This window comes from Anthonomus grandis, chromosome 3, assembly GCF_022605725.1.
Source record: "Anthonomus grandis grandis chromosome 3, icAntGran1.3, whole genome shotgun sequence".
In the NCBI taxonomy this organism is placed as follows: Eukaryota; Metazoa; Arthropoda; class Insecta; order Coleoptera; family Curculionidae; genus Anthonomus; species Anthonomus grandis.
In genome coordinates this window covers 10,380,574-10,393,357 of record NC_065548.1, presented here as the reverse complement: position 1 = coordinate 10,393,357, position 12,784 = coordinate 10,380,574, and the positions used below count along the sequence as shown (strand labels likewise).

Genomic DNA, 12,784 nt, shown 5'->3' with positions numbered 1-12,784 from the left:
GTTACTGTTTTGGGTACTCCCGATATAACAATATACATGTCAGTACAGTACCAACTTTACTCTTTCGCTTCGATTTGATAAGTATGAAGTTATATAAGCATCAATTAACTACTAGAGAAGCCTGATCTTACCAGTTTTCACAGCAAAATGCCTTTGCACAATCAATATAAATTACAACAAGCTGTTGCTTATTCAAAATAAAATTATTATTCCATGTTCAGAAAAAATGCAGAGGTTTGTAACAGTAGATCTGCTAGGATGAAAACCATGCTAAACCTCCTCCAGAGATCTCCCCAGATAGAAGTGTTAATATTGAGTTATGTAGATGCTTTTTAAAACTTAATTGTTGGTTTACAGATACTCTTAGGGTTTTCAACAAAATTGTATTACTTAAACAAACAATATACAGCTCGGTACTCGCATAAATATTAACGGAAGTTAAAAAAAAAAACTCAAACGCAACTGGCTAATTAATTAAATCGCGAGCACACATTCTGATGACTGAGCCATTGCTAATGAATATATTTAATAAAAAATCAGCCATGCACATAAGTAAAACAAAAACTAACAAGTAACGAACTACAACTAGCACTTAGTTAATCGAAAATGTCCGATATTGCATAAGAAAGCAGCAGCGTTTTGCTACATATTATTAATGCGACCTTGCCAGTAATTTTGCAAGTCAAAAGCAACACGGTACGTGTGCTCTTAAGCAACGCTTTCGATATCGTTTTAACATTTGCATTCGACACACAGGGTGTGCCAAATATCATTCTCTGCTATAAGTATTTGCTATTTTAATTTGATTGCCAATTGCGGATCTCGGAAGATTTGTGAAAATGTAACGACCTTTATAGCTTTACTGCATAAATATTTAAAAAAAAATGTATAGATGTTTTATTGACGAGATTCTGCATTGCATTATTTATCCTGAGCCTTTTTATGTTAGCTAAACTTATCCACATCACGATACATTGCCATATAGTAGTGGTCTTCTATCTAAAGCTAACAGGAATAAAAATAATAGGCAAAGGCATATAAAAGCTGTATCAGTTTAACCTGATACTCTTTGATTATTTTTTTGTGGATATTTCCATCAGATTGATATTTATGGATGCACGTGTCAATAAAAGTTTCTGATCCTAAGCTTTCTCAATTCCAAGTTAGGGCATAAAAGATCTTATATCTTATTCTGAATTCATAGGGAAAATAGTAATAAGCTTTGAGTACATTTGTAGGAACACTTAAGAGATCTTGACGGGAACTGTATCATAGGCTTTCCGGAGAGCTATGAAGATAAGATGAGTTTCTTAGTTGATGGCTGACCTTTATTCTATAACTTGTTTTAAGCAGAAGATGTTATCTGTATATATGTTCTTCCAGCTCGAAATCTTGACTGTTCTTCTTCTTCTTCTTCTACTGCATTTTATTCTTCTGCTTCTTTGATCATATATTCCTGTTGATTGAGATCTTGGATAATTCTTCCATACATGGTAGTTTGAATATTCTAGTTTATTTCCTTTCTTATGGAGGGTCGATATATACGCATTTTTCATTCTGCAGAATCCTTATTTAGGTATTTGTTAATGCACCAAGTGAGTCGTTAAAATAGTTTTTCTGACCCACATTTGATTAAGTGAAATATGAATTCCTCCTAGACCTGCAGCCCGATCATTTTTCAAATTCCATACTACATTCTTGATTTGGTCAATATAGACCATCACTGTATCACCCCCTACTATCACATGCGTAGGTGTGTTTAACAAATATTCTTCTCTTATTGTTTTTTTCATTTCTAAGTATTAGTTGCTGTCTTTCTGCTCAATCATTTTTAGTATAGTTTTTTTTCTGATATACCAATTCTTTAATCTCATTGTTCCACCAAAGTGTTTTTGTCCAAGTAGTTTTTGTCCAACTGCTTCTTCTGCAGCTCTTTTTATATTGTTCACTATGTTGTCATATATTTTTTCTACAGGTTGTTGGTGTACTATCATAAGAAGTTTCTCATCTAGTCTGTTCTGGTACAAATTTTGGGTATCTTCATTCGTTAAACTGTCTATATTATATTGTTTGGTTGTTTGGACACTTCTCTGTTCCTTATCATCTGTGAACTTCTAAGATCTGAATGAAACTGGCAGTTTTGCATTGACTAAATAATGCTCTGAGCCGCAAATGGTTCCTCTATCTACTCGTATGTTATTTATTCGTAACATCGTAGTTTGTCCTTCTATTACATAGTCAATGACATAGTTTCTTGTATGTTGTATCCATGTGTATGCATCCATACTATATTCTTATATCTGAAATATTCATCGTTAACAGATTTCGATTATTCTCTCACCGTTGTCGTTTGTATTCATTTCTCCAAATAGGCATTCTACGAAGTCATTAATCCTTCGACCAACTCTACTGTTTAGATCACCAAATTCTATAATTTATTTTTTTTGCCTATTTTCATTCATTTTCATTCAAGTTCATCACTGACTTGTTCAAAAAATTCATCGTTCGTCATTAGATCTGTGTATAGTCTAAGAATTGTCACTAATTTATAGTAATATCTGCCAAAAAAATATTTTCGTTGAAAGCATGATGGATATGTTTAGTGGCTAATTTAACCTACAGATTTGTTCAAATTTTTCGGTTATCCATTTAGATTCCTTTCATCACATTTCAGTTTGACCCACTTTAACTATTTGGCTAATGGATGTTTCTAAGTGATACTGCTGGCTTTGGCCTTTTGTCGGGTTAGATATATGTAAATCCTGGTTTTACCTCTTAATCTCTTACTAAAAGGTCACAGCTTTCCTTCGTAGTATGAGTGGAAAGTCAGTTTTTCCAAGATTGACACGACCATCACATAACATGTAATACTATCTATTGCTTATCGACTGAATAACCTTAGGGAATGAGGTTTTATCTTTGTTAGAATATTTTAGTGATCCACTTTTATCTTAATGTATATCTTGCGATTTATTAATGACAACATTATTATGGATGTTTATTTGAAAGTACATAGGTTAAATACTTTTCATTGAACGTATATTCTTTACATACCAGATCTGTATTCTCCTCAACTTCTTAAATATTTATTGGTCTTGAATATATTCCTTAGATATGCATCAAAGATCTCTTGACATAACCTTGTACGAGCCGGATGATTTTACTTGGTCTCAGAATTCATTCCATTAAATGACTTAAATTCTTATTTTATTAATACTTTGTACACTTTCTGGATCTATTGGGAAAGAAAATATTTATGTCTTTCTAGGTAGGTCTTTTATCTTTGCTTGGTAATAGGAGCATATCCAGCCATATGGAAAACTGCAGTGGTGAGATCTCTTTTCAAGAAAATTCGATGAGCTTAGATCTATAAGCATTTTACCAATCAAAGGGAAAATGCTAAAGTTGATCAAGTTAACCAGTAACATCTCCAAGAACATGGAGGCCTCACTTATCTCCTTTCTTATATTGCTAGACTAGTAAGGCATTTGATCTCATCAATTATGAAGCTATATTATTTTGATTGATTAGGAAGCAGGTTGTAGAGGTGGATGGATTGCAATCAAATTGCCAATTGCTTATTTATTGACTTTCACAGGATTCCGGTCTTGGTCCACTTCTTTTTATTATTTATATGCCAGATCTGCTACCAAAGGCAGTTCACTTTGGCTGATGACACTCAGCTTCTGTTTGCATTTCGATCTAGGACTGAGTATTCTGAATAAAGAACTGGCATTTTGCTTTTTCGGATTGGTCCTCTGGACATGGTTTATTGCTTTAATTTAATTTAATACAAGGACAAGTGGATCTGCGGTTATTAAAGCCAAATGTAATATTTTTAATTTTAACATTTCTCATCCATTTTATGATTTTCTTACAATTTTCTAGTTGAATTTTTTTTCTAGTTGATTCATCTATCATAGATCTTAAGCCTTCTAGTGAAAACATTTCTGGAAAATGTCCTCTGTGTTAAAGAATGGACCTTTAAGCTTCTTCAGTTGGTTTTTTTGCCTAGTAAATTTATTCAACTCACACAATGGACAGATAAAGATAATCTATGAAGCTTTCCTTCAATTCTCATCAAATAACTGATAAACTAACATGCTGCTCTTTGATTTTGATGTATGGAGACATATAGTATAGAACATGATGTGTTTCTTTTGCCATGCTACTAGTGCTATCTCATTAGCACCTATACTTTTGCAAAGTTCTTAAAAGTGAAGAATTTATTGAAGCCTGATAAATCGGATAAAGTTTTCATGAGTAATTAGTATGGCAAGGAGTGAAGGTACTTGATAACTAAATGACTCTTTCCAGCGTTTACATTTTCAGTATTTCTAACTTAATAAGCAAAGTGTCTTTTCTTTAATTTGGTATTTTATATAATAGTAGAACTCCCTTTTTCTATGTTTGTATTGTTATTACGTGATTCAGATATCTGATCTGGTGCTTCAATATCCTTAAAATCAACCAAATAGTCAACATATTAAGAAAATGGATCAAGTATTTAGAAAAAATACAAATTTAGTATACACGTAATAATTATTAAAAAAATTTAAACTTCGTGATTATAACATCTGAGGTTATGCAAATTTTATGAATATTAAAAACCGTAAGGTTTTTAGTATAAGGATGTTGTTTTCTTATTTTACGATAGGTAGCACCTTATTTGCCATAAGGTTATATAAAAAAGGTCAACAAAACAAATTACCATAAAAAACAAGAAATCATCTTTCTATTAATAATAAACCTGGGTACATACAAGAATGTGACACACCCTATATATAAAATAGTTTTTTTTTCTTAAAGTGATTTGATCTAAATGTCAAACGGCGTTGAGATGACGTACCCGGTGTAATATTTTTATGTATTTTGTTTCGTAAGCAGAAGATTTATTTGATTTTAATGAATCTTTGAAGATCTTTATTAAATGGTAAAATACACATTGAATCAGGGGCAGATCTAAGGGGATATTTTTTGATACAAGGATAGAAATTAATAAAAGAATTTTTTATATATTTTTTAATGAAGGATATTTTATTTTATATATTTGAAAGGAGAACTAAGAAAATAGAACGTTAGTTTTAGTGGGTAATTTTTATTTTTTGTCTTAATTTTTTTAGCAAAGTAAAAATTTACTTTATTGGATAAAAGAAATCCAAAATATATTTAATATTTAAATTGACTTTTGTTGGCTTTAACACAAAAAAGTCAAATTTTAACAAATAAATTTCGGTATCATCCGCATGCATACTTATGGTAAACACAATTTTCTAAAAAGCTATAAAAATCCCATTTGTACAGAGAAAATAAAAGTGGACCTAAAATTGACCCTTGTTGAACACCACAGTTAACACTTAAATAATTAGATACCTTTAATCCAATACAAACCCTTTATTTTCTATTCTTTAAATAATGCCTAATAAGTGCAATAGCATCTTCTTGCGAGTAATTGCAAAGAAAGCCCCATCCGAAGTGTTGAAAGCCTTACTGCAATCTAACAGCACTATACTATAAGATATTAGACAACGTTCATCTATACCCCTCAAAATATCATCACATATATGCAGAAGAGCAAGTGGTGGAGCAATGTCCACTTTGGAGTTCTGACTAAGTAGGTGGTGCCTATTTCATTTGCTCAACATAAAGATTTATCGGATCAGATAAAACTGTCTCAAGAATCTTGGATAATGATGGAAGAATACTCATTAGTCAATAATGACAAGACTCCTTGAGATTTTTTATTTTTGGTATAAAAATAACATCAGCCAACTTCAAACAGTTGAGGAATTTACAGTAACTTAAGGAGGTAATAACTCTTAATGTTCTGTAATAGGTTAAGCATGAAGCTACTACAGACAATATTCTAATATCAATATCATCATCTCCAGACCTGCACTTTTTCATTTTAGAAATTATTTTATAAATATCAGTACTAGTTACATTGGAAAATTTAGATGAATCCAGTGCATTTGGATGTTTGCTATCAAGACAACTGTTAATTAAACTATTAGGATCATAAATTAGAAGGATCAGTAATATTGGGAATCCTTTGTATAGCAAAATTATTTAAATGATTGCAATAATACGCATCCCTTGTTAAAGATACCTTTTTGGTTGCTACTAATATTTAGTTTTTGCAAGGCTTGATAGATCTTACGGCTGAAATTACTAAATTCTTTAATCCACGGTATTCTCTCAAGGTAGCATCTGTTTTTAGTTGTTTTTTATTTTGTCACAGCTTTTTGAGGCAACTTTATCATAAGTTTAATATTTTCTGTTAAACAAGGTGCAGGAGCATAATTATCATTTATTCTATATGATACAAGTGTTACAGGTCTTTTAGGTTTAGGAATTTTTAATTTCGTTGACACCAAACAATGATCTGTTGAAAATTCTATGATCAGAAGTAATATTAACATCAATCAAACTACTAGATGAGTGCGTACTTCTAGAGGAGTCTTTCACAACAACACTTGAAAAAATTTCGAAATGTACTTGAACCTGGATTGGTAGATAAAAAATCAACGTCTTCTTCAAAAAGTACGCAATGAAACGTACGAATATAAATTATATTGATTTTACTGGATAAACAAACCAAACCCGATATTTTGACATTTTTGAAATAGAACTTAAACTCTGGTTTTCTTCTTCCAGGAATTTAAAGTTTCTTCCGAACTGTTGTGGATAACAAAATTATGAATTTATAGCCTGGTTTCCTTGGAATATCTACAGTAATTTCTTATCTTTTAGATTTTTCAAGTAATTTCTATTTTATTCCAGGCATTTCAGGTATATTTCTTAGAATTTTTCATATCTGAGAATGATAAAATTTGAAATTCCTTTGAGGCAGATGAATATATGCTTTTCTTCTTCCAGGCATTTAAAGTCATTTTGAATTTGTTCTGAACTGTTGTGAATAATAAAATTATGAATTTGTAGCCTGGTTTTCCTTGAAATACCTATTGTACTCCTTTGTATTTGATTTTAGGCATTCCAGGTATTTGGATAAAATTTTCCATACCTTTGAGAATGAAGAAATCTGGAAACTCCTTTAAGACCAATGAAATTAATTTTTTTTTTAGTCATTTAAAGTCATTTTAAATTTCTTCTGGACTGTTGTGGATGACAAATTATACACTAAATATATTCAAATATTTTTTTAATTAATGGGTATCTACAATAAAAGCAATAAAATTTAATATTTTCCATAATATATTTTCTTTAATAATACATTATATGAATTATAGGACCATATACAAGAAGTCCTTAATAAATGGAACCAAATAGATGATGAAATATGGGCCAAGGTAGTAATTCTGGAAAGGAACAGACGAGTTGCAAAAGCTTATGCCAGAGCTCCAGTTCTAACCGTTAACGGATCAGATGCTGGATTTGACGGCTTTAGGTAAGAATTAAATTTAATTATTTATTTACACCTATTAGTCTCTGAATTACTCAATTTTTTCTGTTAGAATTGGTTTGACTGGCTTCGAAAACCCCCTCAGAGACAAGAAAACCGAAGAGTGTAGACGTCATATTGGACACGTGAGTAAATATTGTAATATATTTAAAACTTGTCTAAACTCGTTTGTTTTTTTAGGGAGTTAAGATAAAGATGGACGAAGATGGAAATATTTTAATAAAAAGACTGTCACGTAGCAACGTGTTTATTCGACGTACCACCTTGGACGAAGAAAGTGCCATATCTAGTGAAATTATGAAGTTACCCCAAGGGGCTCTGGAACCTAATAAAGCGTTTACGTTGTTCGATATGAAAAAGTTTCAGGTAAAGTTATAAATGGCATGTTTATTTAATGTCTGGTTTATTCTGGTTTAATAATTCTATTTTTAATATAGAAGAGTATATCTAGCTTTCCTTACACCTTTTACTTTTAATAAATTGGTTTTGCCATAAATGGTATTAAATAATATGGAAATATATTTTGTCCAATCATTAAAGACAGGTTTTATGTATTACAAGGTCTTAATTAAAATTTATTAATTAAAGATCCTTTCATTTAATAAATATTATTTTTGGAATCCTTTCCTGGTTTTAATATTAATTTCACTTTTATTTAATTTAACTAAAACTCAGAGGGAATACAAATTATAAAAAATATGAATTTTGGAATTTCTTAGGCTATTAAATAGAAAGATAGAAAAATCATAATTCTACTACCATTCTCCTTTTTCCAATTAGATAAATCTTTGTGTCTTACTCTGGTGCTGCTAACGTCCTTCTAATTGGTATTTCTCTCTCTCTCTCTCTCTCGCTCTTTTTCAGAGCGATTCTCATAAGATACTATCTCAATTTCCACGTTCGTAATCGAATCCAAATACTTAATACTCACGTTATTATGACCTATCGATGACTTAATCTCAAACGAAAACTATTCCAATCCTACCGACTGCGCAAGCTGGGTTTATAGCGAAGGCAGAAGAATATTGAGCTTAAGATTTGCTGATGATACGAATTTGATTGCTGCTTCGCAGATACTAATGTGTGAGACTCCTGGCTCCTAACTACTGAAGGATCTCCTTTTTCCAATCAGATAAATCTTTGTATCTTACTCTGTTCCTGCTGATGTGCTGCTAATTGGTCTTTCTTCTCTCTATCTTTCACAGCGATTCTAATCAAATTCTGTTTAAACTTCCAAATACGTAGTATCCTAATAATTTACTTCATTACGATCTATCGAGGAAGAATAAACCTCAACCAAAAACTACGTAGATCCTACCGACTGCGCCAGTTACGTTTATATCCGAGGCAGAAAAATATTGATCTAAGGATTTGCTGATAATACGAATTTAATTCCTGCTTCGCATACACTAATGTAATACTTCAGACTAAGAAACCTAACTACTTCTAGCTCGTAAATACTGGAGAATCTCCTTTTTCCCTTTAGATAAATCTTTGTATTTCACTCTGTTGCTGCTGACATGCTGCTAATGATTCTCTCACTCTCTTTCTTTCTATCTGATCTTCAACATTCGTAATGGAAACCAAACCAATGATGCGTAAATCTATACCAAAAACTAGCCCGATCCTACTGACTGCTCCAGTTAGATTTATATAAGAGGCAGAAGAATACTGAGCCTAAAATTTTGCTGATGATACAAATTTGATTGCTGTCATTAATGTATCAGATAAAAAGTAGCATTTTGCAGAATATTAGTGCTAACACCTTAAAACTCTTAAAAGCCATAATTTTCAAAAAATTTTATATTTTTTTATTATCTTATAGACAAATGTGCACAACGAACTAAAACGAGCGTACCCAAATCGAAGAAGACTGGAAAATCAGTGCCTTAGCGCAATCGCATTTGTAAAAAACGAAACGGAAATGCTTAAGAATCCCATATGGATGATCATCATCAATATGGTGGCCATTGACATGCTCAAATCTCAAATTCCAATTGGTAAGTTGTTTTAGATAATAATTTAATAAAAATTTTAACATAATTATATTAATTTTTAGATACAGTGGCAAACGTTAAATCCAGAGTACCAGCGCCCGTTCCTATAGTCGATGAAGATAACTATTCAGTATGCACGTCAAAGAATGGTAGACAATCCAATGAAAATGCTCAAATCAATTCAAATGATAGTATAGAAGGCAGCTTAAGTAGTTTGTTAGTTAATACTCGAGAAAAACAAATGCACAACTCTCCACCTGAACTACCACCAAGGACTAAAATGGAGCCAAGCAATATTCCACCGGTAAACTAGACTTTACATGTAACAGTTATATTTTATCTGCTTTATAATTTGGTGCTATTTTCAGGAAGACTACGATTTATTTAAGGGTCAGCCACCATCAAGCTCTATTAGAAGAATCCCTTCAACGAAGCATAAAAATAAAGTAAAGAAAATTAAAAAACAACCAGGTACAAAACGCATAATTAGTAAAATACTTATTAATTTTATTCAATAATTATTTATTCTTAGATGATCCTTATTATTGCGGCATGCGTGCCCGTATACCCAACTTTGTGGCAAAACTGACAGGAAAAAAGCACCATCAACCAAACTGTAACAAGTATCAACAACAGCAGCAGCAACAGCAGCAACAATTGCTACAGCAACAACAAGCTCAGCACCTTGCCCAGCAACATTTGCTGCAGCAGCAGCAGCAGCAACAAATCTACGGATATCATCAGCAGTACGAGCGCCAGCATCAATATTATAATACTTCGGCAATGGAACAGCATTTACGACGAGTGTCTCAAGTCAAGCAGCCTAACTTGGTCACTCAACAAGCTTTATGGAATGCTAGAAGTTTGGATAGCGGATTAGGTAATTGCCCGTTCGACTACTAAAAAGGGATTATAAAGTTTTTTAATTGAGTTTTCTAAATTGCTTGTGTGAGACGGTCTTAAAGTTTAATTGAATAGGTTTTTCTTAGGTGCTTGATAAAATCAATGTACTACATCTGTGTAAAATATTTTTTGTACTTAGATTCAGTTATTTCACAAGCTCTGGATTTACTATATTCAGTTTTGGCTTGCAGGTAATTGATTATTTCTAATCTTAAGTTGCTTCTAGGAAGTATATTTGATATCATTCCAAATATCTGCTTCTTTTATCATCAGGGCGAAGTCTGAGTTGTAGGTGATATATTTGAAGATAATGTCTCAATGTCTGAACCTTGGAGTCTCACAGTTAATCGGAGTAAATACCTCAGGTCAGTCTTCACTGTCATATCCGTTGTATTCTTCTATTGGAGAAGAATACACTCAGGTTAAGCAATGTTTAGGCTTGATATTTTTCTGATCATCTTCTGGCTTCATTTTTAACGCGAAATCTAAGGTTAAAGGAGTTGTAGATGATCTGGATGCAGATAATGGCTTTGAGGAACATCAGTTTGTCCTTTGTCCAGGTGTATGTATCGTTACGTCGTACTGGGTTATGTTAGTCTTCTCTCAATGCTTGGCAGTTACATTCCAAGAGATGTGAGTGGAGCAACTCTTCTATTAAAAAAAGCAATTATTAGATAAAATAAGAATATTTTCAAATTGATTGATTATCATAAGATTTCTATTTTGATTAACGACTTTTTCAGATACTGCTGGATCGTCACAGTCTCCATACAACAACTATACAATGTTTTATAGATTTCAAGCTCAACCTTCAAGGGGTTATATTCCCGTTCCTCCCGGAACGGTTTACATAGGAGAATGGGATTAAAAAAGATATATTATTTCTATATAACTTTCTAGCGAAAAAAAGGAATCATTATTTACTTATATGCTGGTAATGTACTCATTATAGATTATTTGTTTAGTATACTTATGTACTGATGTAAGTTATAAGATTATCTTACTTTATTGGACCTAGTTACCCTTAATTTTGTATTTTATTAAGATCTTACTATTTTTTAAGTGTTATATTGTATTTATGTATAAAGTCTTTCGAAAGGTGCTTAGGTTAATACACTTTTTGTATAAAATGTAACTGTATATAAAAATTAATAGTTTTGAATGCAAATAAAATATTTAATTATTTACTGTTTGATTTTTTATATGAACAATTCCCTGTTATAAAATATTATAAGGCAATTAGATTTTGTGTGGAATTATGGCACTCAGTATAAAACTGGGTTTTATTCAAAAAATATTGGGCAAAAAACGATTCACATATATGAAATTATTCCCTAAAAAATGGTTTTTCTCTGAGTAAAAACTGCATTTAAGTACTTCGACTAGAAAATGTGTTAGATAAATACCTCGAAGCTAATATGAATCTGTTTAGTCCAATATTTACCATCGGAACAAGCTTTTAAGTGGAGTTCATTTGAAAAATTACAAACTATATCTTAATAGTAAATGGAAGTCCAAGAATAAGGAAACAATTCTAAGTTCGAAAATGGTTGAATTTCGTACAAGAATTAGGGACATATCTTAAGTAACTTAAATTCCGAACTCAAAATCCTTTGTACTAGAATTGCATTTTTTCTTGCATATTTTACCGAAAGGTATCACTTAAGATTCAGCTAATAAGCGTCCATAACAATTTACCTAGTCAAAAGACTTTGCCAACTCAATGGACAGTAATATTATGGTCCGCCAGTAAGCCAATACGAAGTCTCAAAACTTTATGAGAAATTGATTCATTGTATTCAGTATTGATGGAGTTTCTCTTAACATTTTGACCCTTCTGGATCCTATATTATATGTCACATATTTTCTTTCTTGATTCTATTTGTCGTCAATGTACTCAAATTCTTGAAGTTGAGAGACTATTTATTCGTAAGTTAGTAAGTGTTATTCTGAGTTTTAGCATATTTGACTTTTGGATATTTTCGTTTGTATTTCAATTTCTCAGTTAAAAATATTTATAACAAGCTGAATAGTGCTTAAATTTTAAAATTTTACTTTTTTTAGGAAATTTGACTTGTGAAATTGTACTTATCGTACGTAATAAGCACAATTTCAATATTTCTTCATCTCCACCTAAATTAGATATTCTTACAGACTAATTTATCTTGAAATATTATTTTTAACATAGTTTAGATCAGTTTATACCAGAAGAATTATGATTCGTCTTATCACTGAGATCTGAGATTATTCAGCATAAACTTTTACCATTTTTTTCAAATTGTCTCAATGTTATATTGGACCTAAAATTCCCGGAAGAATCTTAACCAGTTAGGCATTATTATTCTTTAACCATTAATCTACTATTATAACAATCCTAAAATAAACTGTTTCTAGAGGAACAGGAACTCAAATCTCTTAGAATAAAACTGCCAGATATCCTGAATTGAGTGAGAGATTTACT

The 12,784-nt window shown here is 31.4% G+C and overlaps 1 protein-coding gene across 1 annotated transcript in view; it reads left to right on the top strand.

The window, feature by feature from the left end:
- Positions 1 to 11,510, top strand: part of LOC126734209 (myb-like protein Q) — a 28,542-nt gene extending 17,032 nt beyond the window's left edge. Inside the window, exons 3-10 of the mRNA XM_050437745.1 lie at positions 7,251 to 7,408; positions 7,476 to 7,548; positions 7,604 to 7,789; positions 9,249 to 9,423; positions 9,483 to 9,724; positions 9,789 to 9,891; positions 9,953 to 10,300; positions 11,067 to 11,510. Coding sequence (XP_050293702.1) covers positions 7,251 to 7,408; positions 7,476 to 7,548; positions 7,604 to 7,789; positions 9,249 to 9,423; positions 9,483 to 9,724; positions 9,789 to 9,891; positions 9,953 to 10,300; positions 11,067 to 11,191 — 1,410 coding nt within the window. The 3' untranslated portion in view covers positions 11,192 to 11,510. The remainder of the gene's footprint in view (positions 1 to 7,250; positions 7,409 to 7,475; positions 7,549 to 7,603; positions 7,790 to 9,248; positions 9,424 to 9,482; positions 9,725 to 9,788; positions 9,892 to 9,952; positions 10,301 to 11,066) is intronic.
- The last annotated feature ends 1,274 nt before the right edge of the window (positions 11,511 to 12,784 follow it).